Source organism: Arachis ipaensis, chromosome B7 (assembly GCF_059453495.1).
Source record: "Arachis ipaensis isolate K30076 ecotype BB chromosome B7, ASM5945349v1, whole genome shotgun sequence".
Classification (NCBI taxonomy): Eukaryota; Viridiplantae; Streptophyta; class Magnoliopsida; order Fabales; family Fabaceae; genus Arachis; species Arachis ipaensis.
In genome coordinates this window covers 131,488,374-131,516,338 of record NC_142442.1, presented here as the reverse complement: position 1 = coordinate 131,516,338, position 27,965 = coordinate 131,488,374, and the positions used below count along the sequence as shown (strand labels likewise).

At 33.8% G+C, this 27,965-nt stretch overlaps 5 protein-coding genes, 1 long non-coding RNA gene, 1 other non-coding gene and 1 pseudogene across 11 annotated transcripts; 2 read left to right on the top strand and 6 right to left on the bottom strand.

The window, feature by feature from the left end:
• Nucleotides 1-230: 230 nt before the first annotated feature.
• LOC148554161 (uncharacterized) lies at nucleotides 231-2,024 on the bottom strand. The gene is made up of 5 exons (XM_088495016.1): nucleotides 1,919-2,024; nucleotides 1,178-1,616; nucleotides 687-936; nucleotides 525-620; nucleotides 231-398 (listed from the first exon to the last, which is right to left on the bottom strand). Exons 1-5 carry the CDS (start codon nucleotides 2,022-2,024, stop codon nucleotides 231-233), a joined length of 1,059 nt encoding a protein of 352 aa, XP_088351142.1.
• Nucleotides 2,025-3,677: 1,653 nt separating this feature from the next.
• Nucleotides 3,678-5,734, bottom strand: LOC107607714 (uncharacterized). 2 transcript variants are annotated; one of them, XM_021106297.2, is made up of 7 exons: nucleotides 5,619-5,734; nucleotides 5,331-5,483; nucleotides 5,084-5,213; nucleotides 4,787-4,987; nucleotides 4,559-4,655; nucleotides 4,350-4,438; nucleotides 3,678-4,243 (listed from the first exon to the last, which is right to left on the bottom strand). In XM_021106297.2, exons 1-7 carry the CDS (start codon nucleotides 5,621-5,623, stop codon nucleotides 4,073-4,075), a joined length of 846 nt encoding a protein of 281 aa, XP_020961956.1. In that variant the 5' UTR covers nucleotides 5,624-5,734; the 3' UTR covers nucleotides 3,678-4,072. The 2 variants fall into 2 exon arrangements, with proteins under 2 accessions (XP_020961956.1, XP_020961955.1); XM_021106296.2 differs by having other exon boundaries at nucleotides 4,350-4,655.
• Nucleotides 5,735-5,872: 138 nt separating this feature from the next.
• Nucleotides 5,873-6,958, bottom strand: LOC148554160 (uncharacterized). Its single transcript, XM_088493911.1, has 5 exons — nucleotides 6,809-6,958; nucleotides 6,427-6,694; nucleotides 6,244-6,340; nucleotides 6,024-6,137; nucleotides 5,873-5,934 (listed from the first exon to the last, which is right to left on the bottom strand). Exons 1-4 carry the CDS (start codon nucleotides 6,956-6,958, stop codon nucleotides 6,107-6,109), a joined length of 546 nt encoding a protein of 181 aa, XP_088350037.1. The 3' UTR covers nucleotides 5,873-5,934; nucleotides 6,024-6,106.
• Nucleotides 6,263-14,618, bottom strand: LOC148554159 (uncharacterized). Its single transcript, XR_015892288.1, has 5 exons — nucleotides 13,461-14,618; nucleotides 13,281-13,384; nucleotides 12,145-12,248; nucleotides 7,147-7,251; nucleotides 6,263-6,360 (listed from the first exon to the last, which is right to left on the bottom strand). It is a non-coding gene; the product is annotated as an uncharacterized LOC148554159 (long non-coding RNA).
• A 982-nt stretch (nucleotides 14,619-15,600) lies between these two features.
• TRNAW-CCA (transfer RNA tryptophan (anticodon CCA)) lies at nucleotides 15,601-15,672 on the top strand. The gene has a single exon. It is a non-coding gene; the product is annotated as a tRNA-Trp (tRNA).
• A 143-nt stretch (nucleotides 15,673-15,815) lies between these two features.
• Nucleotides 15,816-18,339, top strand: LOC107605932 (rust resistance kinase Lr10). Its single transcript, XM_016307879.3, has 3 exons — nucleotides 15,816-16,695; nucleotides 16,992-17,018; nucleotides 17,141-18,339. The coding sequence occupies exons 1-3, from the start codon at nucleotides 16,026-16,028 to the stop codon at nucleotides 18,259-18,261; spliced, it is 1,818 nt and encodes a 605-aa protein (XP_016163365.1). The 5' UTR covers nucleotides 15,816-16,025; the 3' UTR covers nucleotides 18,262-18,339.
• Nucleotides 18,340-20,005: 1,666 nt separating this feature from the next.
• Nucleotides 20,006-23,479, bottom strand: LOC107605929 (rust resistance kinase Lr10). Of its 3 annotated transcripts, XM_016307876.3 has the most exons (3): nucleotides 22,578-23,479; nucleotides 21,608-21,628; nucleotides 20,006-21,338 (listed from the first exon to the last, which is right to left on the bottom strand). In XM_016307876.3, the coding sequence occupies exons 1-3, from the start codon at nucleotides 23,305-23,307 to the stop codon at nucleotides 20,203-20,205; spliced, it is 1,887 nt and encodes a 628-aa protein (XP_016163362.3). In that variant the 5' UTR covers nucleotides 23,308-23,479; the 3' UTR covers nucleotides 20,006-20,202. The 3 variants fall into 3 exon arrangements, with proteins under 3 accessions (XP_016163362.3, XP_088349831.1, XP_088349830.1); XM_088493705.1 differs by lacking the exon at nucleotides 21,608-21,628 and having other exon boundaries at nucleotides 22,552-23,476; XM_088493704.1 differs by lacking the exon at nucleotides 21,608-21,628 and having other exon boundaries at nucleotides 22,578-23,453.
• Nucleotides 23,480-24,304: 825 nt separating this feature from the next.
• LOC107607713 (rust resistance kinase Lr10 pseudogene) lies at nucleotides 24,305-25,594 on the bottom strand (annotated as a pseudogene). The gene has a single exon (XR_015892244.1). The product of XR_015892244.1 is annotated as a rust resistance kinase Lr10 pseudogene (transcript).
• Between the last annotated feature and the right edge of the window lie 2,371 nt (nucleotides 25,595-27,965).

The following is a 27,965-nucleotide window of genomic DNA, read 5'->3' as shown; positions in this document are numbered from 1 at the left end:
GCGAGAAATAACATACCTGCACTAAGTGGACCAAAAAATACACCTTTCTTGAGATCGCTTAAAAGGCATTTCAACTTAGCATGAAAAACACGGCAAGAGATATCAGGACGATCAGCAATGGGAATTCGCTCTCGCTCAGTGAATCGCTGAAATTCAGGCCAATTTGGATTACACGTAATAGTAAGGAATAAATCTGGATAGCCAAAATGTTTACAAATTGCCATCGCATCCTAACAACGATTAAACATATAACGTCTACCACCAGTGAATGAAGAAGGCAAGATGACTCGTGTCCCAATCAAAGAAGCTTCATCATCACCACGACGCATAGCCTCTTCTATCCCTTGAAGCACTTCCCCTCTAATTGTACTTTGCTTCATTCTAATCTCATACAACCTCTGTGACTCAATCATCGTGAAACAGTCAACAACAAATTGTTGAAATAATCACCTACACTTGTGAATAATTCCATCTTCTTGCTCCCTAATCTGCAAACGAAAACATATGAATTCCCTTAGAGAAACCCTTGTTCTCCTTCCAGGGACATATCCCTCAGGTTGACCTCGATAAGGAATATTTAACTGATAACCATCCTCGCCATATGGAAACAACAACGGATACTATAAAAGCCAATATAGAGCATGAGTTTCATAGATACGTTGCAACTGACCAGTAGTAGATCGAACAATAATGTCACGACCATGATCCGACGAATCAAAATCTCCAACAATCAAAGCAGCAACTTCGTCACAAGAGGGAGTATTGTAAGTTCTTCGATCAACCTTTCTATGCGAATACAACTTCAAAGAGAAGATCTCGGATGGATGACACTGATAGAATTCTCTGACTCTTCGAAAGGACTGTGCTATGACATTATGAGTATCGATCATTTGCAATAACTCAGTTATCAATTCTTTATCTATCTCAGATGTTTGCCTAAAATAAATATACATCAACCACAAAAATATATTTAAAAACCACACAGAATACAATTTTGATATGTTTTGATAAATCATTATCAGTCAGAAATCATTAATAACACATTATAACGGGAATAAAACACAATATAACTATGCAATGACAGATATAAACATGTTTTTCAATGCAAATAACATTAAAACATCAGGGAAATAAAATAAAAAAAAAAACTTAACATCAAAATTTCAAACACACATACCGAAATATTCCCTGCCTATGCATTATCTCATGTTGAGTGTCGTATATATATAATTGCGCAAATTTAGGCTTCTGACCAGGATCCGGGAGCAAACTTCCAATCCGATGATAGTTTTGACCAGCTATTATAAATTGCGGTGGACCACTCCCATCATTGACTGAATCCAAAACCTTACCACCAAGAGACGTGAAGGCAAACATACTGTTATAAGATCGAATATTTTTTTGGAAATACAAACTCTTCCTATCATGTCCATTAATCAAATTATATAGCAGATCTGGGGGCTTTCGGAGATAAGGTAACTGAATTTTCCCTTTTGAGCAACAAACAGTAAAAATAGGACGATTAATTGTAGAGTCTCTTTCAACACGTTCTGATAACCAGAAAGACGCCCCACAGATTGAACATTCATAGTTAGGATCACCAACATCAAGACAACCTGGTAAAGATAGAACAGAAAAAAACATGCATAACAATAAAAAAAAGTTTTATCTCAATTAGATGCCATGAAATAGATTCAACATAAAATGAATAAACCATTAGCTTACTAATATAATATATAATAAATAATTAAGTCATTTAAATTTTGTGAAATAAATATATCACAAAACACTATTTCTATTTTATACTGCCTGAATAATATCTCATCACAAAAGCACAATGGAATCATTTAAAAGTAAATTAATAAGATTTCTATCTGACTATTCTTGAATAATAGATGATTTAAAAAAGAGAGCGTACCTTGTATCTCACTTTGCAAGAACAGAGGATGATCGATAACAGAACCAACTTGACCGAATGAATTTATCGAAGGATTATATATTTCTGATTGGTCTATAACAACCATTTTAATTTAAAATAGCAACACAAATTTATGTAAATTATTATTTCAAAACGAAACAAAAAAAAAAATAAATGATGAAATAAAAAATCAATTAATTATTGATTAATCAACGTGCAAATTGAACATTAAAAATGTAACAAACTACAAAAACCAATCTGAGTTAGCATTGATTTATTAAATAACTAAATATAAATAAAGCTTAATGTACATTGAAGAATAGTTTGATTTTTTTTAATGGTAGAATAGACTTTGTTTCATTATTTTAATCAGTCATACTAATTATCTAGGTTGCAATTAAATAAGCTAAATCACTATTACAATGATTTTGTAATTTTTTAGACTTTAATCAGTCTATTGCTCATAGAATCTTGTAAAATTTTTAACCAAGTATGTATATTTTTTTTCACTATCAAGGGAGGCATAATTGAAAACACTAACACGAAAAAAAAATTTACGGGCAAAACTAAAAGAAAAAATACTTATATCGAACTAATAGGAGATTTAAAAGAAATAGAGGAACCAACAGAAGAATTAAACTTTTCTTTAATATACAACTATTGATTATGACACGAAATTAAGAAAGTTCCAAGAAATACCCCTCGTCTAATATTTAGGTAGAAAAGTTAATTAATTAACTAATCACATGAATCCAATCACATAACGAAAAAACTCTTCAGATTGTCCAAGACAAGAATAAACACTAATTAAATAATTTACTAACCTATAGTACTTGTGTATGTTTGAAACAACAATATAAATTAAACCTATATATTGATCTAAATCATTCCATAGAGATTTTTATCACAGTGTCAAAAAACAATAATAAATCAAGAAACCAATATATTATTAGATATAAATCCATAGAACTTAAAATATAAGTTAACAAAAACAAATTTGGACAAGGATAAAATACTTAAAGATATTATTATACCTGAGAAGATAATATTTGAACTCTGATCAACATTCTGGGATACCTCAACTAAATTATCTAAAAAAATTAAAATAAATAAAAACATTGGAAACATATAAAAAAACAGATAAATTTTTATAAACGCAAAGGTTAAGTAAAAAAATAAAGATAGAGTCAAAAAAATTACCCATATAATCATTAAAAGAGAGAGCAGACATCGAAGAATCGAGGACCTCTAAAAATTAAAAAACAAAAGAAAATTACAAAACATTCCCATAGATATAAAATCATTGAGAAATGGAACATAAAACACAAAAAATATCACAAAAGTAAATTCAGTAGTGACCTCTTTTATTTCGATGGTGACTTTGCGTTTGCTTTCTTTTCAAAGAATTTCGCCTATATTCTCTAGCACGAACAGAATCACGAGACATCTTTGTTACTCGTACCAAACAAAACAAGAGGCTGAAACATAAATAACAAAAACTACCCCTAATTCATTGCCCAAAAGACATCCACATTGTTAAATTCCTGTAAGCAAGAGGTAAAAAAAAAAAAAAGCAAGACGGGGGGTGATTGGGAAGCGAACTTGTGAAACACACCAACAAATAACTTATATAACCATGCACACCTTTGATAACGCAAAACATAAAAAAAAATAAAATATTATAATCAACACCAATAACCAATTGACATGAAAAGATAAAGTTGTACAACAATAAAGAAATAAAAATAAGAACTGCCGCATTTCGTTAAAATACTGATAGTGATAGACACAATTACATATGGATACCTCTCCTATGATAAGGAGGAACCCAAGATCTGATACACATCCTAGTATGTAACCTAAAGAGGGTACAATATTGAAAATGTGTCCAATCCCTAGCAAAGTCACTATTACAAAAGGAGGAGTTGACAATAGACATAGTTGACAGATGACAACAGCCAACAGAAAAGAAAAATCCCTATATCTGACAATCCTATTTGTTGGACACAATCCAAAAAGGTCAAATCAAAATACCATCAAGCCAGTATGATCACATTTTGATGTATTTGGAATCAGAAGCCTTCCTAAACACTTGTAGATATACTATATAAACTACCTACACCTAGACACAGCAGCTCAATTCCACACGTTAGATCAAACTCCATTAACCTTGGCAATCTTGAACCCACGCCCATCTCCATCAACAGCGGCCTCTTCAAATTGGGGATTCAGATTCCTCTTGCCCTTGGAGGTGACAACATCATTTTCATGAATAAGCTTCTCTCCATATTTGGAAGGTGCATCAATAACATGGGACAACACCTCCTATCACAAAGAATTAACAAAAGGTATCAAACTCAGCCAAGAAATGCAAAATCCATTTAGAAACAACACACATAGGAAGGAGGGAAAAAATATTATATAATAGCACCTGAATTTCTTTTTCTGGTGAGCTAAGCAATATATCTATTTTAGCAGAAAGATCATCACTAACAGTGTCACTGCTGGGTGTTTTGTCATCTTTTCCATGTTCACCATTAATTAACGGAGCAAACTCAGTCCTTCCGAAAACAGTAGGCTGTTTTTCAGCCAGAAAATCTATAAGAACAGGGGATTTAGATAAAATCCCAGAAGACTCACCAGAAATTTCCTCACTTTTAATAAAATTCTTTGATAAATCCTTCTTAACACCAATATCACCACTTCCACATGGAACAGATTTGTGTAAATCAGCCTCCTATTCATATGCCACAAGAGTTTAATAATACATAAGACAATAAGGAAAATTCAACACAGCACAATAAATAAATAAAAAAGAAAGAAAACATGAATTTACACAATCTATAAATAATTATATTTATATGTAACCTTTTTTGGGGTTGACTCATCATCAGCATCATAATCGGGAAGCTCAAACATGGCAATAATCGTGGGATCATCACATATTCTCCTAACTCGGAAAGTGCCATAAAATGTATCATGTGGCACACCTTTGGTATCAACCTTCAGCAGTAACTTCTTTCCAATGAGCCCTTGGAATATGGGAGGATAAGTATCCCCACATACAAGCTATTTTGAAAATAATACATAACAAATACAGAGTTTAAATAACACATATAACATCCCATAAAGTGAATAATACACTAAAGAAAACTTAAAACATACACTTGCATCTCTTTGAACCTCAGTAAACAAGTCAGCACATGATTTCTTAAGCAAATAAGATGCCTCACGATCAAAGAGAAGGAAAATACCCTCCCCACTATGATCTTCAACTGTTATTTTAATTTTAAATCTGCGGAGAAAAAACAAAAGGAACACAATGATTCAGAATAAATAATTCCAAGAAACATTATTTTCATAAACAATCCACAAGACAAAATGAAAAGACATATTGAAAAAAATTTCTGACCTTGGAGTCACATTAGTTATGTGCTTCAAACAGAAATCACAGTAATATGCACCATTTTGAGGATAGATACCCTTTCCACACACAAGCAGAATACCACCAACCTCCATCCTCAACAATACCTTGGATTGTACCAAAAATGATAAAAGAACCCTCCTATGCAACCAGGATTTCAAAATTTGTTAAGAATATCAATGGAAAAACATATATGGAAATTGTTCTTTAATTTTCCTTTTCAGTTCATTTCTGTATAAAATAAATATAAACACAACTAACTCAAAAGAACACAACCTCATTGTTATCTTGAAGCTCTTCAATAGTGCATTTTCTAGTTAAACGCATGAAATCATCTTCCAAGGAGACAACTTTACCCTCATTTGCAATAAAGAGTGGCTGGGTACCGTTGACACCTTGCTCAACCATACTATATATTAAAAAATTATGCAAATACTTGTACTTGTTATTCCAGATTGGTTGTAAATAAAGAATACAATAAAAATCAACAAAATAAAACATCCTAACCTCTGCCTGAATTCAACAACTTCAGGAAGATTAGGATTAAATAACATTTGAGTGGCATACATCACATTTTGAAGACCTACTTGGCCTACACAGCAACAGAGGAATAGTCTAGCAAAGTTTATTGCAGACAACACATAGAGTAGAAATGAGATGTAGAGAAAAGAAACAGTTTACCCCTAAAGAACTTGACTTTAGCAAGTTGCATCACTACAACAGGCTGCTCCACATAGCCAGAGGCAAGGAAATGATTTACTTGATTAACATAGTCTCCAAACAATGCACATCGCACTGTAAGACTGAAACTCAAAAGAAGACAAAGGATCAAACAGAAAACAAGGAAAAAAGATGATCAAAACATAAAGAGAAAGCAAAAGAAATAACTCAATAAACATACTCTTTTGAACTTAATTCAAGCACAATCATTTTCACAATTTTCCCCTCTTTTGCATATTCTTTCTCTTCTCCCACTGAAGTTAAAAGGCCAATGACATCTATTCCAAATAAACAGAACCTATTAAATATTGAAACGATTTGTTAAAAAAACTTGAATAACAGCAAACCAAGAAGATAGACACACCAACTAAAAAATCATAATCTTGAGTCATGTTCAGCAGCTCAGAAAAAGGAAGCATGTTGAAACAAGTCTTAGGGATAACATCTTCATCAATAGCTACAATAGTGGTTCGGTGAAGGAAAACCAATTTGAATTCATGAGAAGTTGCTCTATAACTACCATGATTTGACACAACAGTAAAGTATGCCATTCTATAAACTTGACCTTCAACTATATGATCCCTAAACCTATTAAGGAGTGGTTTCTTAACTGTAGCTTGAATTTTTCCACACTGGAAATCCAACAAAACAACAAAATCAGATCAGGGAAACACATAATTTAAAATTGAAAAGTTAAAAAACAACAAATAAAACCATATTTAAAAGAGAAGCTAATAGGATCTAACATGCTCATCAAGGAGAATCATCTCCATTGAGTTAGGAACATCATGATTCCCAAAAGAGGGTACAACCCAAAGCCTTAGAACCCTAACTTTCAGCCTCCAAGCCTCTCTAGGAGGATGCATCTTAGAAATCATATCAAATGGAGGAGGCATTGTAGAAAGAAAAAAAAAAGAAATAAACAAAGCACGTAAATAGAGTTGATGAAATAGATCAAATGTAAACAGAAAAATTCTAATGTAGACAGAGCTTAGGAGGAAATAGAACAAAGCAGAATGTTTGTGCATTGAATGTGCATCACCAACCATCCTTTTATAGAAAAAATCAAGGGCTTTAGGCTCACCTTTTTGAATTCAAATTGAATATCGAAAATGGAGGGAAAATAAAACATGAGTCCATATCCATCTCCATTCAATGCCATAGAGACAACTAATGAGAGGGGCAAAACCTGAACCAACACAAAAACAGCCAAAACAAGTGAAACTTTGAAGAAATCAACAATTAGGGACCAGGAAATGGGTGAGAATGAAACCTCATACCTTGATAATGTTTACATAAAGAAAAAAAAAATATGCAATGCAATTCAGTTGAACTCCAAAAATAAATAAATGACCAGCAGGCTATACATCAATCTCTGTCAATCACATAACCACGGATAGAAAACATTAACCACCAAACCAATTCGTTGATAATGATTCTCACAACCCACATCCAACCAGCAATTCATTTTAGGTTAACTTAATGGATTTGATGGATATAGCTTAATAAAAAAAATAAAGATTCATCAATGACATTATTGAATGAGAGTTGAAATGGGAATGCACCACTTGAACAGCAGAGAATTGAATCGGCAGGGAAAAATGTAAGACCCGGTTAATTAACGGCTAATTAACCCATATATGAGAATTTATTCTAGAAAGCCAAAAATGATATTTTTATGGCTTAATATGATAGAGGAAATTGAGACGAGAATTTCGGTACCAATTTTATGGAAATCGGACCAAGATTGGACCGAACGGGCCAAACCGGTCCAACCGGACCCAAAGTGGGCCCTTGACCCAACATAACTGAACCAAAACCCTAGTTTTCAGCACTCTCTCTCCTCACACAACACTAATACACGCTGAAAAAGAGAGGCCATGGAGGGAAGAACACTCTCTCAAGTTCTATCTCTCACTTGATCTTCAAACCACCATAACTTTTGATCTAGAGCTCCGATTGCCGCTCCGTTTGCGGCCACGCGTTCACCGCGGAGAGCTCTACAAAACCTATACAATTAATCTTGAGGTAAGCCACATTTTACTGTTCGAAATTCCAGCCCTTGATTTCGAGTTTCATGAGTAAAAATGTTGAGATTTTGGGTTCTTTGATGTTATAGGACCCAACTCTCTTGAAGGAGAAGGTTAATCTTGTCTCCTTGGACCTTGGGTGTGGTAAGATTCTCAACCCTAGTGTAATTTGTTATTCTATGAGGTTTGGGCATTGAGATGTTGTGTATGGGTATGATGATTGTGGCTTAGGTTGTGTATATGTGAATACTGGAGCTTGATTGGTGATTTTGGAAAGCTTGGAAGAGGGTTTTGTGTGATAAAATCTGTTCTTGGAGGTGTTGATACCTTGAGAACTTGTGGACAAGTGGTTTGGAAGTGCTCCGGTTGAGCTTGGGAAATTGGCTAAGGTATGGTTTCGGTTTCCCGTATCTAATATGTAATGTGGTAGGAAATACTTAGACTAGAGGCCCTAAGATAGGCATTGAATTGATGATGTTGTGGAATGGTTGAGATATATGATGTGATCATATGTGTGATTATGAATATTGATGCCTTGATTGTGTGATATGTGAGAAAATGCATGTTGTGATATATACTTGATGAATGATTGAGGTTGAATTGATGGGTGGTGCCATATTGTTGGTGAGTATGATGATTATGTATAATGATGGTTGATTGGAAATTGATATTGTTAGAAATTGGGATGAGAAGGATGTATAACATAATATTGTGTTTATCCTTTGGCCTTTTGATTGAGAAGTGTTAAAATGGTTGGAGGTAGTTTTGAGAATTTTGGTAAAATGTCAATGCGTGAGTTGAGGATGGCTTGTTGTTGAATTTGGTACACTTTGATTGATTTCAAAGAAAAGGGATGAAATTGGCATGTTTTAATTGATTTTGAAAACAGTTGAAAGTGGCTTGTTTTGAAAATGGCACTTTGTGGTTTTGAATGAAAATATGGTTTTTGGGCATACTTTGACGGGACATAACTTGGACTACGGATCTTTGATTTGTGCCAAATCTGTTTAGAAATGAAATTGGATCCGGGATGTCCATGCCGTTCGAAGAACGGGTGAAAAATGATTTAAAATGAGAGAGTTATGACCGTCGGAAGATTGGGGGTTGAATCTGTGAATTCTGCAGCTTTTAACTTAAAAAATTTTTAGCAGAATGACCCCTCGCGCGTAGGCGCACTTGGCGCGTAGGCGCCGTTCTTCGAGAAAGCATCATCCACGCGTGCGCGTGGAGTGCGCGTACGTGTGGCCCTGTTTTCATCCCAAAGTTGATTTTTGAGTTTTAAAAGCCAAACTTCATACTTCTAAGCCTCCGATCTCACCACTTATGTCTTAAATCATTATGATATGCCTAGCATGAGGAAAAGGGCTAGTGAATGTGGTAACTTGCGAGTGAAGCAAGGGAAAAATGAATGATCCATGAGGATCAAAGATGATTATGTGAGATGTGGAGGATGGCGGTGGAAGTGCTTGTTATGCCATGGGCCGAATGGCCATAATTGTTAATGAATTGGCTGGTTATGGATTTAACCGTGAGCCGGATGGCTGGATTATGCCGTGTGGCGGCGGAGCCATGTTTATGGCTAAGTATAAATGCATATATGTTGTTGAATGAATTGTGAATGTTTGCACTTCCACCATTGGAGATGAGGGTTTCCCTGGGTAGTAGCAGTGGCTAGCCACCACGTGCTCCAGGTTGAGACTCGAAGCTCTTTTGACCCTATGTCGTAAGTGTGGCCGGGCACTGTGAAAGGCTCGGATGAGCTCGCCCCCGTAAATATTCACCAGTGAGGGTGATGGATATGGATCATGTTTATGATCAAGTTTATGATGAGTATAACTCGAGTTGGGGATGCACGACAGAGGGACAGTCCAATGATTAGCTACCAGGACTTGTCGGGTTGGCTCTATAACCGACAGATGATATCATCAGCCACTAGGGACAGGCATGCATCATAAGCATACTACATGAATTGTTTGAGATTGCCTATTTGACTGCATATTACTTGCTAATTGTCTAAATGCCTTATCTGTTCCTATTTGTAAATCTCTTGTCTGATATAACTGTGTTTGCTATATTATACTCCTGCTGGTGGTTGGGAGGTTTGAAGGAATTGGAAAGGGAAGTATTAGTTAGACTGAAGAATCTTTAGTCAGTTGCCACTTACGGTTTAGCTTGTTTATAAGCTTTGATATTATCTGGGGGAAGCTCTAGGATTGCCTTCGGCTTTCCTCTATTATTATGTATTATATATGTGGAAGCTGTTACCGTGCTGGGGACCTCTGGTTCTCACCCATGCGGATTTTGTGGTTTTCAGATGCAGGACGCGAGGCTTCTCGTTGAGGCATGCTGGAGACTTCTGGATTAGCGAAGATCCTTTGTTCTCGGGACTCTGTTTTGGGTTATATATCTTGTTTAGATACTTTTATCTCCATTAAATAATACAAACTGTGATGACTCCTTCTAGAGGGGATTTTTGGAGAATAGGTTTTCTGTATTTGTGTCCCTTTGGGTTTCCTTTGGGGTTTCCTTATTTTATCATATGTATATATTGCTATGCTCGGACCGGTTCTCTTCGCAGCCGGATTTTGAGTCTTGATATTCTTGTTTTTGACACTCTTTATATATATGATCTCGCGTTAGCTTATCCCGGTTCGTTACGTTATCGATCGGAGTGTTGCGCGTTCGAGTTACGGTTTTTGTTTACTCCCTTTTTCTACAAAGGCTCCTAGTTATAATCAATTATTCATACTACTATATGTACTAAATTTTTGTTTTAGAGGTCGTAATACCTTGCCATCTCTGAATTATGACTTAAGCATAAGACTTTGTATGATAGGGTGTTACAAAAAACTTGAATTGGAGTAGCAAAAGCATATTCCTTTAAAACAGAAGCACAAAAATTCATGACAATCAGCTCTACTTCTATGCAACAGGCGAAACATAGAGCACTCTTTCCATAACCACTAAAGAATTCAAATGCAAGTAAGTTGACTAACAAAAGCTTTCATCAAAATGCAAATCAAAATGCCAAAAAATCATCAAGAAGCTATCAATCAATTCCTATCAATCACATCACCGCTCATGAAATAGACTACCTAGAAGAGAATTCCCTAGGAAGGCAGTCATCAACTACCCACAAAAATCATTGTACTCATGGCATTCAGAGTTAGTGAATGTCTTAGGTAGGCATACATTGGAAACAGCAAATGAATTGGAAAAAAAAGTATATAGATAAACTGCAAAAAAAAAATATATATATATATATACACAAGCATGAATAAAAATCTGTCAATCACATAACCACCAATAGAATACATTAGCTATAAAATCAATTCCTTGATAATCATTCCCACAACCCACATCCAACCAGCAATTCACAATAGGTAAAATTAATAGATTTGATGGACATAGCTTAAAAAAAAACAAAAAAGGAAATTAGAATCAAAATGGAAATAAAATTAGAAATTGCTAGATTCAGCCCAAAAAATCCAAATAGATTACTGAATCAAAATGGAAATTGGTATGCAAAAGTTGAATAGGAGAGAATGAAATTGGGAATGATATGACCTAAAATCAAAACATCAAACTATGTAAATAAACGACCATCAAGATATACATCAATTCTTGTCAATCACATCACTACCAATAAAACAGATTAGGTAGAAAACCCATTCCCTCATCATGATTCACACAACCCACATGCAACCACCAATTCACTTGATCTAAACTTGATGGATTTGTTGAATATACAGAAAATAAAAAAATAAAAATAGATTCATGAAATTTTAATATTGCATTCAATGGATCTACTCTCAATATAACTATGACAGTGCTTCATTAAAATTTGAAATCAAACATAAAATGAAATAACATGATCCTGAATACAGAGAACAGTATAAAAATCAAATGGATTTGTTGAATATATACAAAGTAAGAGATTAAAAATAGATTCATCAGTTGATATATAGGATTTAATGGCTCTACTTTCGTTATAATTAAATGAAACAAACAAATGCATCACAATTACTTTGACTTGTACGAAAGAGGCTCACCTTTTTGAATTGAAATTGGATATGGAAATGTAGGGAAAACAAAATATGAGTCCATAGCCATCTCCATTCAATGGCATAGAGACAACTAATGAGAGGGGCAAAACCTGAACAAACACAAAAACAGCAAGAACAAGTTAAACTTTGACGAAATCAAGAGATAGCGACCAAATCAAACCATACCTACTACAGTGCACCTACATGTCATTTCCCCATAGGGAAGGCAGTGATCAACTACCCACAAAAATCATTGTACTCATGGCATTCAGAGTTGGTAAATGTCTTAGGTAGGCATACATTGGAAACAGCAAATGAATTGGAAAAAAAAGTATATAGATAAACTGAAAAAAAAAATATACACAAGCATGAATAAAAATCTGTCAATCACATAACCACCAATAGAATACATTAGCTAAAAAACTAATTCGTTGATAATGATTCCCACAATCCACATCCAACTAGCAATTCACAATAGGTAAAATTAATGGATTTGATGGACATAGCTTAAAAAAAACAAAAAAGGAAATTAGAATCAAAATGGAAATAAAATTAGAAATTGCTATATTCAGCCCAAAAAATCCAAATAGATTACTGAATCAAAATGGAAATTGGTATGCAAAAGTTGAATAGGAGAGAATGAAATTGGGAATGAATTGACCTAAAATCAAATCAAACTATATAAAGGAACAACCAGCAAGATATACCTCAATTCTTGTCAATCACATCACCACCAAAAGAACAAATTAGGTAGAAAACCCATTTCCTCATGATGATTCACACAGCCCACATGTAACAACCAAATCACTTGATCTAAAGTTGATGGATTTGCCGAATATACAGGAAATAAAAAAATACAAATAGATTCATAAAATTTTTATATTGCATTCAATGGGTCAACTCTGAATATAATTATGAGAGAGCTTCATAAAATTTGAAATCAAACATAAGACGAAACAACATGATCCTGAATACAGAAAAGAGTATAAAAACTACATGGATTTGTTGAATATATACAAAGTAAAAGATTAAAAATACATTCATCAGTTGATATATAGGATTTAATGGCTCTACTTTGGTCATAATTAAATGAAGCACACAAATAAATCACAAGTAGTTCTACTTGTATCAAAGAGGCTCACCTTTTTTAATTGAAATTGGATATGGAAAAAAAGGGAAAACAAAATATGAGTCCATATCCATCTCCATTCCATGCCATAGAGGCAAGTAATGAGAGGGACAAAACCTGAACAAACATAAAAACAGCAAGAACAAGTGAAACTTTCAAGATATCAAGAGATAGGAACCAAATCAAATCATACCTGCTACAGTGCACCTCCAGCTCATTTCCCCATGGGGAAGGCAGTCATCAACTATCCCAAAAAATCATTGTACTCGTGGCATTCAGAGTTGGTAAATGTCTTAGTTAGGCATACATTGGAAACAACATTTGAATTGAAAAAAAAGTATATAGATAAACTTTAAAAAAAAAATTACACAAACATGAATAAAAAATTGTCAATCACATAACCAACAATAGAATTGATAATCAGATGAAAATCTAAATAAGGAAATAAAGAAGATGAAACAGATTGATAGACCATACTCAACATTAACAACAACTGGGAAAGAATGAAACCAACAACATGAACCCACACACAAACCAAGTCACATACACAATTGACAAATTACAATTTTCAGAAACCCTACACAATAAGATCTGGAATAAAAGTGGAAGAGATACCAAAAAGGATCCGAATTTGCAAATTTAGGAATTTCACAAATCCTAAACAATAAAATATCGGCTAACCATCGAACAGACACCAAACATGATCACAATTTGCAAAATTAGAAATCTCAGAAACCTTAGACAATACAATATCGGTTAATTATGGAACAGATACAAAGAATGATCACATTTTGCACAATTTGAAATTTCTCAAACCCTAGACAATTGAATCTGCGTTAACCCTGCAACAGTAACCTAGATTGATCAGAAAAAACTACACAATGAAGGTAAAGACATAGGATGAAGAGCAAAATAGGTTTGAACGCACCTGATTGATTGATCGGAGATCTTCCATTTGAGGCTCGACTGGAAAAGGGCTAAGAGGGATGAACGGCGACGAAACAAAGTTGCACGAAAACAGGGATCCTGAACAGAGCTTCGTAGGGCAGAGTAAGGAGAAGAAAGCAAACCTCGTAGGGTTTCATGTAATCATTAGTTGTTCAAGGAAATCGATGGAGAAGACAGGTTGCGTGAAAGAGTCGCCGAAAGGGATGGTATGGTAGGTTGCGTGAGCGAGGAGATGAAATGATGACTGACATCAATTTGACAGAGGAGCACATGCATCCCCTGAAGATCAGAAGCCACGCTGGAGGGGAGGCCACGGTGGAGGAGAGGCGCCACCTAGGAGCGGAACCGGCGTGAAACGCGGAACCGACGTGAAACGCGGAAAGATGGCCATGTCGACGATGAAATCACGGCTATCTATTGTTTGATATATATATATATATAATATCACATATAAAAGAGATAGGAGAAGAATTTAGAATATAATATTTTTTTTGAATTATCATTTACTGTATATAACTTTAAAAAATATATTTTTACTATTGTAAAGAATCAAACCCAAAATTTCTTAGTTAAAATAATTATTATTTTGGTCACAAAAAAAATTATTATTTTAGTTAACTTCATATTTATTATTATATTATAAAATTTTGAATTAATAGAAATGTTATTAATCTATTAATGCGCACTAGTATATATAGACTGTAATAACATTACAAACTTCATCTAAATTCTTAAACGTGTTATTGTGTTCAATGTTCACTATGAATTTTTCTTTCGGTGAGATACTGACATAATATATAATTTCTTTTTTTAGCTGAGACTTAGTTCAAGTAAAAATTATAGTCTCTCTTAATATATTGTATTTAGGTTCGAAACTTAGCAAAATCAAATAGTGAATAGAAATTCTTAAGTGTTGTGTGTGTAAACGTGTAATATAGATAAGTTTATGATATTGTAATGTCTAAAATTAGGAGCTATCTATTCAATTAAAAAAAAATATATGAAGTGTTTGTTTTGTATTTTAATTTTTAATATTTTCTGTTTTCTTGATTTTATAAAAAAAAAAAAGAAAAAATAGTAAAAATAATAAAATTTATTTTCTATTTTTACATCCTATTTTTTATTTTTTTTCACAAAATTCAAAAAACAAAAAATGCTAAAAATAAAAACAAGAAAATTGAAAACAAACCAAATAATCTCTTGTTTTTTTTCTTGCTTGAAGATTTAATTTTATACAAGAATTAATGAAAGCCCAAAACGATTTGTTCCATGTTGCGGAAAGGCCCATGTAGAGTTTTAAACTGTCGATCCAATCGAGTCCAAAAAACAGAAACTGTGAACCAAGAACAAATATTATTAGAAAGCATGCGCAATTAAATAGCATAGGATCCGTGGCGCAATGGTAGCGCGTCTGACTCCAGATCAGAAGGTTGCGTGTTCGATTCACGTCGGGTTCAATATCCCGATCCTAAGCTACCTGTGGATCACCCTTTTTAGTCATTCTAATCTTTGGCTCTACCTTAGGTGTAAAAGCCATGGTCTTTTTGTTTACATAAGTTACATAAAATTAGCTATAGCTTTATGCAAGGACGAGAGAAAAGTCTCGTGGAAAACGTGTGCCTTTAGTCAAGAGTCAACTTCTATCCTGTAAGCATAAGCACCACAAACTTTAGAAGTGGAAATAACTGGGAAGCTATGGAGTGATTGAAAATTATGTTAAGCCCAAGAAAGGGGTTAGAACTTAGAACCTTAATAATGCTTTCATTTCATGAGCTAATAAACCACACAAGAATCTATACTACACTCTAACATGGGTTTTTCTTTGATTGGTGTTTTATTCATGTTCTGCTTCAATGTAGAGTTAGCACTAGGCTCTGATACATGTCAAGGTTTGTCATGTGGATATCAAGAAATCCGGTTCCCTTTCAGAATCAAAGGCCGGCAGCCGCGAAACTGCGGCTACCCGGGCTTTGATCTGGTTTGCACAGACAGTAATGAGACTCTCATTGAGCTCCATGATTCACTGAATTTCAGTGTCAACAAGATTGACTATAGAAAGCAAACAATTGATTTATCATATCCTCATAATGGTTGCTTTCCTAGGCTTCTTCATAGCCTCAAACTTTCAGCTTCACCTTTCAACTTCAACATGAAGGTTGATCATAACTATGGTGACTATTATTTCTTTAACTGTTCAGCACTTGAAAGAGATTACATGGAACTTTTCTTGATTCAATGCCTAAGCACCTCGGCTAGTAGCATATATGCAGTTCCATCTTGGTCGGAAATCGAGGACTTGCCGCTTTCATTCTGCACGAAAATGTTCAATGTTTCATTAGTCCCGAGAATATTCGTTGATGAGGATGCTCCTCTTCATTTGAAATGGTCTGAACCAGACTGTGGACATTGTGAATCAAAAGGGAACAGGTGTAGTTGGAATAGTACAAAGAATGAATTCAGTTGTTTAGACAACCATAAAGGTAGCTTTTTTTTTATTTTATTTTTTTCATTTTGTTGCATTTGACATGACTAATAGCCAATTTAATTAAGGTTGACTCTTATTGTTTTGAAGTAGATTCTTTTCTTAGATGTTATATTAACAAATAATTGAAGCAAGTAGATGAATTTAATGAAAACATTAAACATCCAAATCAATGAATCAGTCCATGATTCCTACAGTCCTACTAGCTTTATGTACCTTTTAACTTGTTAAAGAAATTAAGGGTCATTGCTTTTTCAAGTGATTTCATGATCTAAGTTTCTGGTGTTGTTGCAGGACCATCAACAGCTCTGGTTACAACAGGTCAGTTTTCAACTTCATTATGCCTTCTCTTTTTTTTAATGCTTTTCTTGGTATCATTATTAATTAGCCTGAAAGCAAGTAAATGTGAAAATTTTCTAAAGATGGAGTTTTGATGAATGCAGGATCAGTACTGGGATCATTTTTCCTTATCCTGCTAACCGGTGCGATTTACTACATCTATGATACTTGCATAATACAAAAAGAAAAAGAAGCAATTATTGAAAAATTTCTTGAAGACTACAGAGCTCAAAAGCCAACCAGGTACTCTTATTCTGAAATCAAGAGAATTACCAATAACTTCGGCGACAAGCTAGGAGAGGGAGCCTATGGAACTGTCTTCAAAGGAAGCATCTCAAAAGAATTTACTGTTGCTGTGAAAATGCTGAATAATTCCCAGGGAAATGGGGAAGAGTTTGTCAATGAAGTTGGTATAATTGGTAAAATCCACCATGTCAACATTGTCCGGTTGGTTGGTTTTTGTGCTGATGGGTTCAGAAGAGCTCTTATCTATGAGTTCTTGCCGAATTCTTCGCTGCAGAAGTTCATAAATTCGCCGGACAACAAGAAAAACTTTTTGGGCTGGAAGAAGTTGCAAGAAATTGCTTTAGGTGTAGCTAAAGGTATTGAGTACCTTCACCAAGGTTGTGATCAACGCATTCTCCATTTTGATATCAAACCTCAAAATGTGTTGCTAGATCACAACTTTACTCCAAAAATTTGTGATTTCGGTCTAGCTAAATTATGTTCCAAGGATCAAAGTGTAGTGTCAATGACAGCAGCTAGAGGAACTTTGGGGTACATTGCGCCCGAAGTTTTCTCAAGAAACTTTGGAAATGTATCTTACAAGTCTGATGTTTATAGCTACGGAATGATGCTACTTGAAACAATTGGAGGGAAGAAGATCACAGAGGATGTAGAAGAAAACAGCAGCCATATTTACTATCCTGAATGGATTCATAATCTTTTGGAAGAGAAGGAAGAAATGAGAATTCATATTGAAGATGAAGGGGATGCTAAAGTTGCTAAGCAGCTAGCAACAGTGGGACTTTGGTGCATCCAATGGCATGCAGTGGATCGACCATCAATGCAGACAGTGCTTCAAATGTTGGAGGGAGACCAAGACACATTACCAATACCTCCTAATCCTTTTGCTTCCACAGGGCCTTCAAGAAAATATGCTAAAATTGGTGTGGCTGCAAGACAGATTATCCAAGATTTAGAAGTGATCCAAGAATTAGACTGATTTCTTACTTGGAGTTGTCTGAAAAGTTTGTATTTTCTTTTTAAGTTGCCGAATAAAAATCATTTGATATAATCCAAATATATTTGGCCTGTATTATAGTTAGCTACATGGAGTAAATTGTATGTACTGTTATGTTAGCTTAGTTTGGTAGTTTGCCATCATATGTTCTAGCAGATGGTGAGGTCTTCTTTGTTAGGTACGTTGCAAAATATAGAGATGAAGAATTAAAAATTTGTAGAAAATAACTTTCTTTGAAGAATTTGGATCTTCTAAAATTTGAATTTTACTTTAGAGAATAAAGTGTGATCTTCTACCTTTGAATAGTTTCTCTTTTATATTTATTTTTGGTCCCACCTATGAAATAAATGGTGAGAGATCACACTTTATTCTCTAAAGTGAAATTCAAGAGGAGAACACAATAATACTCTCTATCAAGAGGAGATTACAATAATACTCTCTCTTGACAAAAGGAGAACATACCTCTCTCTGTTATTATTATTTTTGTTGGATGAATTGCATTAAACTGAATTAAGGTGACTCAATTTATAGATGCACTTCTTTGATATAAACTATTCATAAATTAGAAATAAATAATTTTCTCTGTTTATTTTATTTAGTTTTTTTACCAAAATAACTTTATACTAATTTTACATTCTTTAGAACTCAATCTCCATCTCTCTTTTTTAAACTCTGTTCCAACAATTAATTTTCTCTTTTTGCAAGTATGCTGTTCTTACACTTTACTCATCGAATCACACCATATATTTTTGCACTATATAAACTACTCTTAATCTATTCACTCAACAAAGGTGTTGATGCCTGAAGACTTTGACAAGGTCGTGCTGCAACTTGCAATGTCAATTTCAGAGAGATGGATAAAGACTAAAAAGTGACAACGCCAACCAGGTTCCATGAAGAAGAAGAAAGAAGATTGCGATATAAGTGATGGTGGTCCTAAAAACAAATTTAAAAAAAAATTAAAGAAAAAATGTGATATATATTCGTTTGCACTCACTCTCTATTGTTCGTTTATTTTGACCATCACTCTCCCAAGTCCACTCACTCTTTTTGCAATGGATTCATCAAATATTCGTTTCACTACACGTCTAATTCATGGGAATTTCCTTAAACAATAATGTTCTTTGCACATTCTAGGCACTTATAATACTTTCATTAAATTGTAACGTTTACATTTGTCTTATAGGAAAAATTTCTTTCAATATACTCGTATGATGTGCTCCAAGCACAAAAGATTGATATGCAAATCAAACACTGTCCATTTACTAATTTTCCACAAGTAATACGCGTAACTTTTTGTTTTCTTCTATTTTTTTCCCTTTGCTTAGACGTGATGCTTTTTGTTTTTCAGCTAAACATAGCTATTCAAGTCGTGATCATGAAGAAGCTAAGAAGATGAAGACCATTTCTCCCTCATTCATTTAGCATAGTAATCAATTCTGGATGGTGGTTTTAGATTGTTAAATTAGTTTAATCAAGTTGTGGACTAAAGAGTGTAAAACCAGTTTTTTATACCAGTAGTAGATAAGAGAATTCACCATAATTATTGGGAAAATGATAATGTCATTCTCATTTTTTATAGTGTCACTATTCACATAATTGTTTTGTAGAATTTAATTTTGATTGGGAAAATAGCAGGGCTGTATGCATTTGGGTTGGATTATAAGTTAAAGACGACATTTCTATCCGAACAACTCATTTAAGTAATAAGGTAAGAAAGTATATAATCTTAAAAAAACAAAAATTATATATATAGAACTATCTAAGTTGATGAGAAAGTATATATGGAAGAGGACATAGGAACCAATATCTTGTCATCATATACATCAGAAATACTAATATAGACGACATAGCCAAAGACACAAGGTAGCTAGCTACAGAGCATGCAACATTATATCAAAGTAGAGTCCAAACAGATTATTTTTATTCCTTTGAATCACTGACTGAAGAGATGTCATCAGAGGATAACTTTGAACTGTTATGAGTTGTAGTATGTTCAACATTCTCTTCTGTGGGTGCGTCAAGTGGGTAGAAGTATGGTTTTGGAGGCATTTCTAAGTCATCGTCTTGTTCAAGCATCTCCACAACTCTCTTCATTGAAGGTCGATCATTAGGCCTTGTTTGTATACACCACAATGCCACAATCATCATTCTTTTTGCCAACTTCATCTCTTCATCTGAATCATTTTCTATTGTTATTTCCCTTCCATCCTGCAATTCATCGTAAACCCAAAAGGGAAAATATATCTGGCTGGAATTTTCAGTCTGTGCATTCAAATTCTTCCTTCTACTAGCCATCTCCATTAACAACATCCCAAAGCTATAGACATCGGCTTTATATGAGATTGCGCCAACATTTCTGTAGAAAAGCTCAGGAGCCATGTACCCTATGGTTCCTCTTGCTGCAGTCAGTGACACAATGCTTTTATCAGTGGGAGATAGCCTTGCAAGTCCAAAGTCAGAGACTTTTGGGTTGAAGTTATCATCCAAAAGAATGTTGTGAGGCTTGATATCAAAGTGCAGAATTTTCATGTCACACCCATTATGCAAGTATTCAATACCACGTGCTATTCTAAGGGAAATGGTGTAGAGCTTTTCACAACTTAAGGAATCATTCTTAGGGAAAAATATGTATTTTTCTAATGATCCATTTTCCATCAGCTCATATATGAGAGCACGCTTTGATCCCTCTATGCAGAAACCAATAAGTTGCACTATGTTGACATGGTGAATTCTACCAATAGTAGCAACTTCATTGATAAATTCTTGGCCATTGGATTTAGCCTTATTCAACAACTTGACGGCTACAAGGCGACCACTTCGAAGTTTTCCTTGGAAGACAGAACCGTAGCCTCCATTCCCAAGTTTTGTCTTGAACACTCCAGTTATGTTCTTGATATCCTTGTAGGAGTATCTAATTGGCATAATACTATTGTCGCTTCGAAGAAAATCTTCAATAGTCGAATACACAGATAAATGCCTCCGTCGCCATTTATATATGCATAAAAGAATGATGAATGGAACTCCAACTAGTAAAAATTTGAGAAGAACATACAAAGCTGCAAGGAAGATAGAAAAAAGAGCAAATAAATCATAAGGTGTCTTAGTTTTAATTTGCCAAGAACATACTCAACTGCATAATACTTATGTAATTTGCTTAGTCAACTTTAAAGCAAGGTATTCGTAATGTTTCCGTTTCTCTGGTTGCTGCAGAATTCCATGGGTTATAATTAATCAATTCCATGAGGTAATCACAGTCCAATGCATAAACTTTAAAAATTCAAACCCAAATGATAAAAATACTATAGTGGGAAATACAAGGACTTACTTATTCCTCCAATTAGAGTACCTGCAATCAGCAAAATTGGGCGGACAAGAAACATGGATAAAAGGGAAAAAAGAAATAGTTAGGATTTATGACACATGATTTACTGAAAAAAAAAAACAGAGAAAGAAAGTACAGGATCATTCAATCTGGTTATCTATGTTCTAATTTCACTATAACGATCTCTTGGACAATTTTCTAACGATGACTCAACTGTTTCAGTGATGACGTGATTATCTTATGACAGGTTAGAGTGTGCAGTGACTAGCTTAATTAGCAAGATTGCAATTTGAACCCAATTTGATCCCTTCCTCTCTATTTTAGTCCCTCCTAATGCTTCTTCCTCCTGCTGTTCTCATTCTTCATATCAATGGGGATGCATGGGAATTTTTTTCTCATGTTAAATGATTTCCAAACAAGTTCATTTCTTTTTTCACATTACCATCATATTCAACTCTCTAAATCAAGCATCAAACCTGGGTTTTAGATCATCAACTCTTCTACCACCACAAAAAACTCAATTTTCTTTCAAAATTTCAATTATTAACAATCGCTAAGACCCAATTCCTAGAACCAAAAATTTAGCTTAGCAGCAAAAAGTCAATACGACTCCTTTGCCTCCTTCCATGCATCCCCATTGATATATAAAGAAGAAGAGAATGAGAAGAACAGGAGGAAGAAGTACCAGAAGATAACGTTTAAAAGATTTGAGAGAAACCAAAGAATGTTAGGGTTAAATAGAGAGGGAGGAATTAAATTGTGGCTAACTCAGCCAATGGTTGGACACTTCAACGTGATACTAAAAAATATTTAGAGACTATTATGTCCGGAGTTCAATTTGAGAGACCACTATAGTAAAATACTAAAATTAGAATTTCATTTGATGGCCAAATTGGATAATCCCATAAATCATAGGTACCAGGACGGAAATTAACTTTGTACAGTACAATACTTTAAGAATGAGCAATCAAACCTGCAAATAGTGGCATAAAAACAGGATAACACAAAACGTTGTTATGATCATCGATCTCGACTTGGTCCCGAAAGTAACGGTTGCAAGAACTAACTGCCCAAGAAAGTTCAAAACCATAGAGAAGCATGTTGCGGTTGTCTCTACATGAAATGTTGTTGATTTTGCATTCTTCATCGTGAGGCCAAGATGTTGGATACATCCACTCTACATAACAGGAGTCTCTCAGCCCCAATTCCCACAGAGACTTGCCATCAAAATTCACATAGAAAGTGTCGTTGATGCACCTCACATATATCATCTGCTTCATGACCATAAGCCTATCTCCATTCACTTTGTATAACAAATACTGATACGGCTCATCAGTTTCATAATCACTGAAATTGTAGGAAGCTAAGGAATAATTAAGGAGTGGGGAAGAGTTAGAGTAGTAGTGATGATGATGCATATGTAGTAAGGCAAAATTTGCATCCACTAATCGGATAGTGTAGTTGTTGTAGTTAATTGATTGAACACTGAACTTGGCTGATTTCCAATACAGGAAAAGTTGGTGATGATCCTCGCAAGAGAGGGTGTACCTGTGGTCACCACAGTGAACTGAACTGTTTTGAAGCCTGAAAGGGTGCTTTATGTTATGTTTCCCGCACCATATTGATGAACAGTTTTTTGCATCGCTTGTTCTCATGCTTATACAGCATAGCAGCAGCAACATCACCAGCAGCAGGGATGACATTTCTTCTCAAGTGATTTACAAAATATCAAAGTTTACATCATTTCCTAATTTAATTCAATTGTTTCCAAAATCTAAGAGTTTCTTGACTTTTTCTTCCGAAGGATTTTAATCATGTCTCGTGGATATTTGTATCACCCTCGGTGGGCGTCAAATCAGCTCGTCTTCGTGCATTGTTTCTGAAAACAGAGCATTACACAAAAATTAAAAATACAAAAAAAATTAATAATTTTATATTTTATTTAATAATAAATTAAAATAAATTATAAAAATTTAATTTATTATTATTTTTATTTAAAAATTAAAAAATATAATAATAAAAAATAAATAAAAATAAAAAATAAATTATATCTCTTGTTAATATAGTTATAATTATACAAATTATAATCTTAACGCTGAACTCATTTATATATAAAATAAATAAATAAAAAGAAGGCTGCTGTAAGTCTGTAACAAGCACAACACTTATTGGGAGAATCATTTCTACAAAAACTCTCTCATATGGTGAGTCTTATAAAATTATCTTTCAAGTATTAACCTTAATATAAAATTCTTTTTAAAATTATATTCTTCACTTTTATTGCATCGTGCATTAAGATAATTTGTCTTCTTATAAACCTTGGAAGAGGCTAGACTACTATACGGATATTTTCTTTAAATTTGTTCATTTATTAATTTTCCACAAATAATGCGCGTAGCTTTTTGTTTTCTTATATTTCTTTTTTCCTTTGCTTAGGCGTGATGCTTTTGCTTTTCAGCTAAACATAGCCATTCAAGTCATGATCATCAAGAAGCTCAGAAGATGAAGACCATTTTTCACTCATTCATTTAGCATAGTAATCAATTTTTGGATGGTGGGTTTTGATTGTTAATTAGCTTAATCAAATTGCGGGCTAAAGAGTGTCTAACCAATTTTTTATACATTGAGAATTCATCGTAATTATTAGAAAAATGATATTGTTACTCTTATTTTTTTATAATATTATTGTTCACATATATATTATCTAACTTGATTAAAAAGTATATATAAATCACATAGGAACGAATTTATTGTCATCATATACATCAGAAATACTAACATACACAACATAGCCAAAGACATAAGCTAACTAGGTACAGAGCATGCAACATTATATCAAAGTAGAGTCCAAACCGATTATTTCTATTCCTTTGAATCACTAACTGACGACATGTCAGAGGAAAGTGATGAACTGCTATGAGTTGTGGTATGTTCAACATTCTCTTCTCTGGGTGCATTAAGTGGGTAGAAGTATGGTTTTGGAGGCATTTCTAAGTCATCGTCTTGTTCAAGTATCTCCACAACTTTCTTCATTGAAGGTCGATCATTAGGCTTTGTCTGTATACACCACAATGCCACAATCATCATTCTTTTAGCCAACTTCATCTCTTCATCTGTGTCATTTTCTATTGTTATTTCCCTTCCATCCTGCAATTCATCATAAACCCAAAAGGGAAAATATATCTGGCTGGAATTTTCATTCAGTGCATTCAAATTCTTCCTTCTACTAGCCATCTCCATTAACAACATCCCAAAGCTATAGACATCGGCTTTGTACGAGATTGCGCCAACATTTCTGTAGAAGAGCTCAGGAGCCATATACCCTATGGTTCCTCTTGCTGCAGTCAGAGACACAATGCTTTTATCAGTGGGAGATAGCCTTGCAAGTCCAAAGTCAGAGACTTTTGGATTGAAGTTTTCATTCAAAAGAATGTTGTGAGGCTTGATGTCAAAGTGCAGAATTTTCATGTCACACCCATTATGCAAGTATTCAATACCACGTGCCACTCCAAGGGAAATGGTATAGAGTTTTTCACAACTTAAGGAAGCACTGTCTTGAGGTGAAAATATGTATTTTTCTAAAGAGCCATTCTGCATTAACTCATATACCAAACAACGCTTTGATCCCTCCACACAGAAACCAATGAGTTGCACCACATTAACATGGTGAATTCTTCCAATAGTAGCAACTTCATTGATGAATTCTTGGCCATTGGATTTGGCCTCATTCAATACCTTAACAGCTGCTAGACGACCGCTTCGAAGTTTTCCTTGGAAGACAGAGCCATAGCCTCCATTTCCTAGTTTAGTCTTGAACTTTTCAGTTATGTTCTTGATTTCTTTGTAGGAGTATCTAATTGGCATAATGTTATTGTCACTTTGCAGAAAATCTTCGATATTATCATATATGGATAAATGCCTTCGTCTCCATTTATATATGCAGAAGATAATGATGCATGGAGCTCCAAGTGCAAATTTGGCAAGAACAAATAAAACTGTAAAAGAGATGGGAAGAGTAGAGAAATCATAAAAGTCACTCACTTTAGCACTTCTAGATTTGAATGGCAAAATTTTACACTTATTTATGCTATGTTTCTTTGTTGTTGTTTCTCATATTTACTGCTAAATTCTAATGGTGTTTTCTTCCTAAATTCCATGATGTCATCATCATAGACCTATCCATAGATTTCGATCCGAAATAAAATAATTAAGTACGTGACGCAAAGGGAAAGACAAGGCTTACAGATTCCAGCCATTAGAACCCGAAGTGATATCCCTAGGACTACAAGAAACAAACAGGGAAAAGATTAAATTAATATTATAGTAAGCTAATGACACTAGAATTCTTAAGTTTTCTATAAATATGTCAATACTAAATTTAGTTTATATCAGCACAGAGAAAACATCTATCTATATAACTAAATTTATAATATGATAGAAAATAACATTTATATAACAAATCTAGTATCAATTTTATAATTTTTCACATTAAATTTTTCAATATTAATTTCTCATATCAAGGATTGAGCAAACTTCATTTTATGAAAATTATATAAAAGATATCAAAGTAATGTTATAATGAATTAATGACAGCTAAGTTTTTAAATACATAATATATTATATCAATATTAAATTTATCTTATTACAATATAAAAAATGACATCTATCTATATAGTTACCTTTATAATATCATAGAGAATAACATATATAAACTTAACTGTCATAACCAATCTCATAATTTTTCACATCTATAAAAGTCGTATATAGCCATATGAAGAATGAATAATCTTGATATAATTTTAATAGTTATAATTCTAAATTGCAATATATGGCCATGTATACATGAAAATAATAGTTATTCCATAATTCAACATATTTTTTGTTAATAGTTTATTACATTAAGAAATAGTAGAATATTTTTTGTTTCTTATATAGAAATGTAGAAGAAGAAAATTAGACAAGGAAATGTTGAACGACAACTGTAAATTCTGGTTAAATCAGTAGATAATTAGTCAATATATCAGTTTTTAATAAGAAGGATTAGAAATGTGAATATTATATTAAATTATGGTAGAGCTCATCGAAACGAAAATTTTGACACTAATTTCGAAAAAAACGGTCCAAGATTGGACCGAATAGGCTAAACCGGTTGAACCGGGCCCAAACCGAGCCGTGGGCCCAACCGAACCAGTTTATTAAAAGGACCCACGTCCTCCTCTTCCCCATTTCAGCAACGTTGAAGTTGCAGGGGAAAGGAGAGAAAGGAATCCCGTAACCCTACGGTGAAATTCCAACTGACGTAACTTCTCCGTCCAAGTTCCGATTGCCGCACCGTTTGCGGCCACGCGTTCACTGCGTTGAGCTCTACGTTTTTACTGGAACAATTTTATAGGTAACTTGTTATTTCACACCCAGCTTTCATTTCCCCCAATTTTCGAGTTTTGAGAAGGGGTGTTGAATTTCTTTGATTTTTGATGTTTTAGGATCCAATTAGTTTGAGAAAAACGTTCACTCTTGCTTATGTGAAGCTTGGGTAAGGTGAGGATACGATAATTCTATTTTAATTTCATTGGATTTGAGCTTTGAGTATTAAATTGGATATATATGTGTTATGAATGTGTATTAGGTTGAAAATAAATAATTGGAGCCCGAAATTGTGAATACTGGAACTTGAAGGAAGCGGATTAGTTGAGGTTTTGAGGGCTATGTTCTTTTAGGAAAATTGTCTTGGAATAATATTTGGAAATCGGTTAAGGTATGGTTTAGGTTTCTTGCATTTAATATATAATGTTCTGTGAAAACTTAGGCTAGATGACCATAGGATAAGTTGGAATGCAGGTGTATGTTTAATGTTTAGTAATTTGTCGATGAATATATTTGGTTGAAGTTTATTGGATAATTAGTTATTAATTTTGGATGGTGAATATTGTTATGTTAATTTGGAGAGAATTATGGTTGAATGTTATTGTTGATGAACATGGTTGGTTTGGTGCTTATTGATTAACTAATGATTTGGTGAATTATTGATTTGAGGTATTTTGTGTTAGAAGCCTAGGATTAGTGAACTATGATCCTAAGTTGACCTTTGGTTGTTGGATTTGAATATTGTATGAGTATAATTATTAATCTGAGGTAGATTTATTGTGGTGACTGTTATGATGATGAGGAAGGGTATGTTGAATTGAAAAGAAAGTCCGAGTTTTAGAGGAGATGCTGCCGAAATTTTATAAAAATTAGAGATTTTGTTTATATGATTATTTAAAAAGATTTAGATTCAAGGGTTATATGGTTTGATTTAGAATTGTTAAGAAAATGAGCATGTTTTAAGTTTGATTCATTTAGAAAAGAATGAATTATGTTT

What these genes read in the sequence shown, in the direction of transcription:
- LOC148554161 (XM_088495016.1), bottom strand. Translation starts at nt 2,024, where the DNA reads ATGGTTGTTATAGACCAATCAGAAATATATAATCCTTCGATAAATTCA. An exon ending in CATAGGCAGGGAATATTTCG is followed by an intron (nt 937 to 1,177) that starts GTATGTGTGTTT and finishes TATTTATTTTAG; the next exon opens with GCAAACATCTGAGATAGATA. An exon ending in TCCCTGGAAGGAGAACAAGG is followed by an intron (nt 399 to 524) that starts GTTTCTCTAAGG and finishes ATTGAGTCACAG; the next exon opens with AGGTTGTATGAGATTAGAAT.
- LOC107607714 (XM_021106296.2), bottom strand. An exon ending in ATAACTAATGTGACTCCAAG is followed by an intron (nt 5,214 to 5,330) that starts GTCAGAAATTTT and finishes TTTTCTCCGCAG; the next exon opens with ATTTAAAATTAAAATAACAG. An exon ending in AGGTTCAAAGAGATGCAAGT is followed by an intron (nt 4,988 to 5,083) that starts GTATGTTTTAAG and finishes TTTTCAAAATAG; the next exon opens with CTTGTATGTGGGGATACTTA.
- LOC148554160 (XM_088493911.1), bottom strand. Translation starts at nt 6,958, where the DNA reads ATGCCTCCTCCATTTGATATGATTTCTAAGATGCATCCTCCTAGAGAG. An exon ending in AGATTATGATTTTTTAGTTG is followed by an intron (nt 6,341 to 6,426) that starts GTGTGTCTATCT and finishes TATTTGGAATAG; the next exon opens with ATGTCATTGGCCTTTTAACT. An exon ending in CTTGAATTAAGTTCAAAAGA is followed by an intron (nt 6,138 to 6,243) that starts GTATGTTTATTG and finishes TCAGTCTTACAG; the next exon opens with TGCGATGTGCATTGTTTGGA.
- LOC107605932 (XM_016307879.3), top strand. Translation starts at nt 16,026, where the DNA reads ATGGGTTTTTCTTTGATTGGTGTTTTATTCATGTTCTGCTTCAATGTA. An exon ending in TTGTTTAGACAACCATAAAG is followed by an intron (nt 16,696 to 16,991) that starts GTAGCTTTTTTT and finishes GTGTTGTTGCAG; the next exon opens with GACCATCAACAGCTCTGGTT. An exon ending in AACAGCTCTGGTTACAACAG is followed by an intron (nt 17,019 to 17,140) that starts GTCAGTTTTCAA and finishes TGATGAATGCAG; the next exon opens with GATCAGTACTGGGATCATTT.
- LOC107605929 (XM_016307876.3), bottom strand. Translation starts at nt 23,307, where the DNA reads ATGTCATCCCTGCTGCTGGTGATGTTGCTGCTGCTATGCTGTATAAGC. An exon ending in TTTTATGCCACTATTTGCAG is followed by an intron (nt 21,629 to 22,577) that starts GTTTGATTGCTC and finishes TGCTGATTGCAG; the next exon opens with GTACTCTAATTGGAGGAATA. An exon ending in TACTCTAATTGGAGGAATAA is followed by an intron (nt 21,339 to 21,607) that starts GTAAGTCCTTGT and finishes TCTTCCTTGCAG; the next exon opens with CTTTGTATGTTCTTCTCAAA.